The sequence below is a fragment of the Austrofundulus limnaeus genome, unplaced genomic scaffold (assembly GCF_001266775.1).
Source record: "Austrofundulus limnaeus strain Quisiro unplaced genomic scaffold, Austrofundulus_limnaeus-1.0 Scaffold80, whole genome shotgun sequence".
NCBI lineage: Eukaryota > Metazoa > Chordata > Actinopteri > Cyprinodontiformes > Rivulidae > Austrofundulus > Austrofundulus limnaeus.
Genome location: NW_013952482.1, coordinates 417,686 through 422,008, shown reverse-complemented (window position 1 = coordinate 422,008; position 4,323 = coordinate 417,686). Strand labels below are relative to the sequence as shown.

At 37.1% G+C, this 4,323-nt stretch overlaps 1 protein-coding gene across 1 annotated transcript in view; it reads right to left on the bottom strand.

Moving 5' to 3' along the window:
* Positions 1-4,323, bottom strand: part of grin2ab (glutamate receptor, ionotropic, N-methyl D-aspartate 2A, b) — a gene marked incomplete in the record, with an annotated part of 148,790 nt that overhangs the window by 6,243 nt on the left and 138,224 nt on the right. Inside the window, 1 exon segment of the mRNA XM_014011379.1 lies at positions 95-324. Within this exon segment, the coding sequence (XP_013866833.1) occupies positions 95-324 (230 nt within the window).

Sequence of the window (4,323 nt, the reverse complement as noted above, 5' to 3'; positions counted from 1 at the left end):
GTGTGTGTGTGTGTGTGTGTGTGTGTGTGTGTGTGTGTGTGTGTGTGTGTGTGTGTGTGTGTGTGTGTGTGTGTTCATATTTGTATAATCCCACCTTTTTGTCAGACAGTCCAGTGACTTGGTCCACAAACTCTTCTTGGATCATGAAGGCAGCCAGGTTGGCAGTGTAGGAGGCCAGGAAGATGACAGCAAAGAAGGCCCAAACGGACACAATGAATTTACTGGTGGTGCCTCTTGGGTTCTGCACGGGCACAGAGTTGTTGAATACCAAACCCCACAGCAGCCATATGGCTTTACCGATGGTGAATGATGGGCCATGTGGGTCTGAGTGATTGGCACAAAGCAGATGGAGAAAAAGACAAAAAAGGAAAAGGAGGGGAAAAGATTACATGCTGAAAAAGAAGCAGAAACAGAAATATGAAACCTTGTTTATACTGTCTGAATCATGCTTTTTGTTTACACATYCTTTCATTATATATTTATATTGTAAAGTGCTGCATCCAGATCTGACGCCAATGTGTAAAATACAAGACCCAAACACTTGATTGTTTTGAGTTTATCAGGGGACTATTGAGGGGTTAAAAATGGTTTCTTTCAAATTACAAAATTTAAAGAAAAATAAAGAGATGAAGCTTTRATGTGAAAACAAACAGATTGGGTGTGTCCCTCAGAGTCAGCGTGAACACACAGCTGAGGCAGGTAAATATAATAAATCAGGTATTTATCAACCTGTTGCTTCATAGAAAGATCTACTATATTTTTATTATAGTAGAACCTTTGGTAGCAACTATTAGTTTTCTGCACAGTTGAAGCCACAACTTTTTGTAGGGGTTACGTCCGTAGAGTACCGGCAAATCGAGAAAAAATGCAAATATTGGATGCGGTCCAACACATGAGAGATAAACAGTCAGCAGCTACATGCCACATGTTATACTGTGGTAAACTGTTAGAAGGAGTGAATGCTGCACTCCAGGTGGAACATGAGCACAGGGTTGTGCTGTGCCACTGAATTTATGTTAATGTTCATATAACAAAATTAGTGAATTATATTATACTCAATACGTTCGCTTGAAAACTCACAAAAAAGCACAAGATAAATTAAAATGATGTGCCTCACAGTGTCTGCCCTGAAGATGTTGAAACCTTTGTTTGTTTGTGCATTAAAAGTTTAAATTTATTGTCCTGTAGCTGAATGGTGTCTGGTCCAGCGGCTCACAGCTGGGTGATGTGCAAAGCAGCCTGTTTTCACCAAAATACTTTCTGATTACCTTTGTGATMAAAACACATCAATGGTTTGATACAGTCTATGAGAAAAAAATGATTCATTTTTGGCTATTTATCTTACAAAATCTATAGTCTCAAAAGCTACAGTTATGTATATTTCTTAACTATCTCATTTGGAGTAAAACAGCTGACAAWGCAGAGTAACCTGCAGTGTGTCTGTAACTAATCATTCATTAATGGGGCTGTTCGTTGTCGGTCAGATATAATCAGTTGTCACAATAAAATAATAGTGATAATATTAATTTTAAAAGAAATCAATTGGCCCGTTTAGGAAATTGTACATTTTTGAAAATCAATRAATCTGTCAGTTTTTTAGTTTCAAATGAGCCTTCAAAAAAAAAAACATAATTACAGCTGAGAGTTTTATGATTTGGCTCGAGGAAATCGTGTTTTTCAAATTTGAGAAATTTGTGATATAATTAATGATGTATTACTGGGGCACAGTATGTAGTTGGAACAAAAACTGTTTAGTTTAACAGGACTAGAGGGTGACACTGGGAAAACTGTGATAGTAATATGGGCTTCAGTGTTCCTCGTTGCCTACAGCTCCCGTATATTGTGGCAGTTAATGAAACAAGTATTTGTTGAGGGGTTATGAAAAATAGGTGCAACCAGAACTTCATTTAACCACAATGATGCAAAGCCATGGGCAAATACAAACATGTAAATCATATTTTACTGTCAGATCAAATCTTACCCACAAAAAAAAAAAAACTTGTTTTGAGACTTTTGGTCTGTTCTTAAGAAACATAAGCCATAAAAATAAAACAACTTTAAGGTAAATGTAGCGTTCTCCTGGTATTCGCGCAGATGTTTCTCTGTCACACGCCACCAGACACAACTGCCATAAACATTTTTTGCCGACCAATCACATCCCAACATGGTAGCAATGTTTGTTTCCAGAGGCAGCCCCTTTCCATCAGGGCAACAGTTGTCCTCAAAAACCTCTTAGATATGGCCCAAAGTACAAACACTACAAATTTTAATGTGATTGGATCTGATGGCATCTGATGGGTGCCCAAACAATGTCCTGCAAACAAACCGTTAGCAGACTCACCAGGAAACTCTGGGATCATTTTTGTCTTGCATTTTCAAAGTGGTTCTTTATCAAGAGGACTTAATCAATTTTCTCTGGATTGTCATAATATAATAACTGATTGGTGTATGTTTGAATCCAAAAAGATTTAGATTTTCAGCTTTGTACTACACTCAAGGCAAAAACAAAAATAAGGTTGGCAGCTGCACGGTTAATCTCATAAGCAGTTTGTTTGCCATGTTTTCAGCTTAAAATGTTGGCATTCTGAGTAAAAGCTGTGATGTAACTATTTGGATTGTAGATTTACATATTAGTTATTACATTTACTTCATTTCTCTGTTTAAGAAAAAAACAAGCAAACAGTATAACAATATTGTATGTATATATTACCCATGTTATGTGGTGTAACGATGCTAAAACTAAAGAATTCACACACACGTGTGTGTGTGTGTGTGTGTGTGTGTGTGTGTGTGTGTGTGTGTGTGTGTGTGTGTGTGTGTGTGTGTGTGTGCGTGTCACTGCATGTGTAAGTATAACAATTAAATAATGACGTTTAAAGGTGTTGGTAGGCTCAATGCCAGGTTAGTTTTGTATTTCCAACCTCCAACTCTAAAGCTGGAGAAGCTAATTAGTTATTTAAATTAGGGGTCTGCAACCTGCACTCTGGAGCAGCATGCATCTCTTTGGTCTCTCTGCAGCAGCTTTTTAAAGTTTTGACCAAAACTTTATTAGATAGATTTTCTTTTGTTTGTTTTTAATACCCACAAAAGAAAAACCTAGCTGTAGCAGATTTTCCGTCCATTTGTTGGCAAATATTCAAAACGTCTAGTACAATGAGTGAAAGGTGTTGATTAAATCATGCTAGTAGTTTGTTGAACACTTTAATAGTATGTTTTTTTCTCAAATTCATCAGCCTTTGTTTTTTGAATACCTGTAAGACAAGTTGTTGAGAAAAAATATGGTGAATTTATTAGATAATGAAAAATGTAAAATATTTTTTATTGAATTTGGAAAGAATTATTAAAGGTATTTGTTTCCTGTTTACATGAAAATAGTCTTTCTTATAGTAAAAGCAACATTAAATGTTCAAATGTTCTCCCCCATTGGCCTAAAACCACCACTTCAACAAAACTCAAAGTAGCCCACAGGCCACCAGTTGATAATCACTGTTGTATGTTTTGTGACACGTTTTTTTTTTTGTGAGCCAAGGAGCAGAAATAGCTCTTTTGGTTGTAAACGTTGCAGACCCCTGATTTAAAGAAACTGTTAAGATTTGTTTAAGTGAGGCTATTTGGAAACAATCCAAAGTAGACAGCTGTTTTCTTAAAATAATTTAAATCTTAAAATTTTCATAGCATTTCCTGTGAACACTATTTCACAAACATTTACATCACTGTCAATTTCTCCTTAATGACTAGTCTCGCAAAAATACTGGGATATGCCTGCAAGAAGGGCCACGGGCTATGAAGGAAGAGCTGTTGCTGCTTCTATACTATATGAAACTGTTAGTGACGTAAAATCATTTTTAAAATTGTCTTCACATGAGTGGAAGGTTTGAGGGCAGGAGCAATCCACTTTGGTCCAGGCCTCACTCTGACTAGTCTTTAGCTCGTCAAGCTGGTCACAGCTTAACTTTATTTCTAATGACTGCAAATCATTGAAATGTCACATACAGGGGTTAGACAATGAAACTGAAACATCTGGTTTTAGACCATAACATCCCTTTCAGACAGCTTCCTCTTGCCTCCACAGTTAATCCTGTTGGATGTGGTTCGTCCTTCTTGGTGGTATGCTGACATTACCCTGCATACCGTGGCTCTTGATGTACATCACAAAGACTTGCTGTCTTGGTCACAGATGCACCAGCAAGACGTGCACCAACAATWGTCCTCTTTTGAACTCTGGTATGTCACCCATAATGTTGTGTCCTTTGCAATATTTTGAGCAAAACTGTGCTCTTACCTTGCTAATTGAACCTTCACACTCTGCTCTTACTGGTGCAA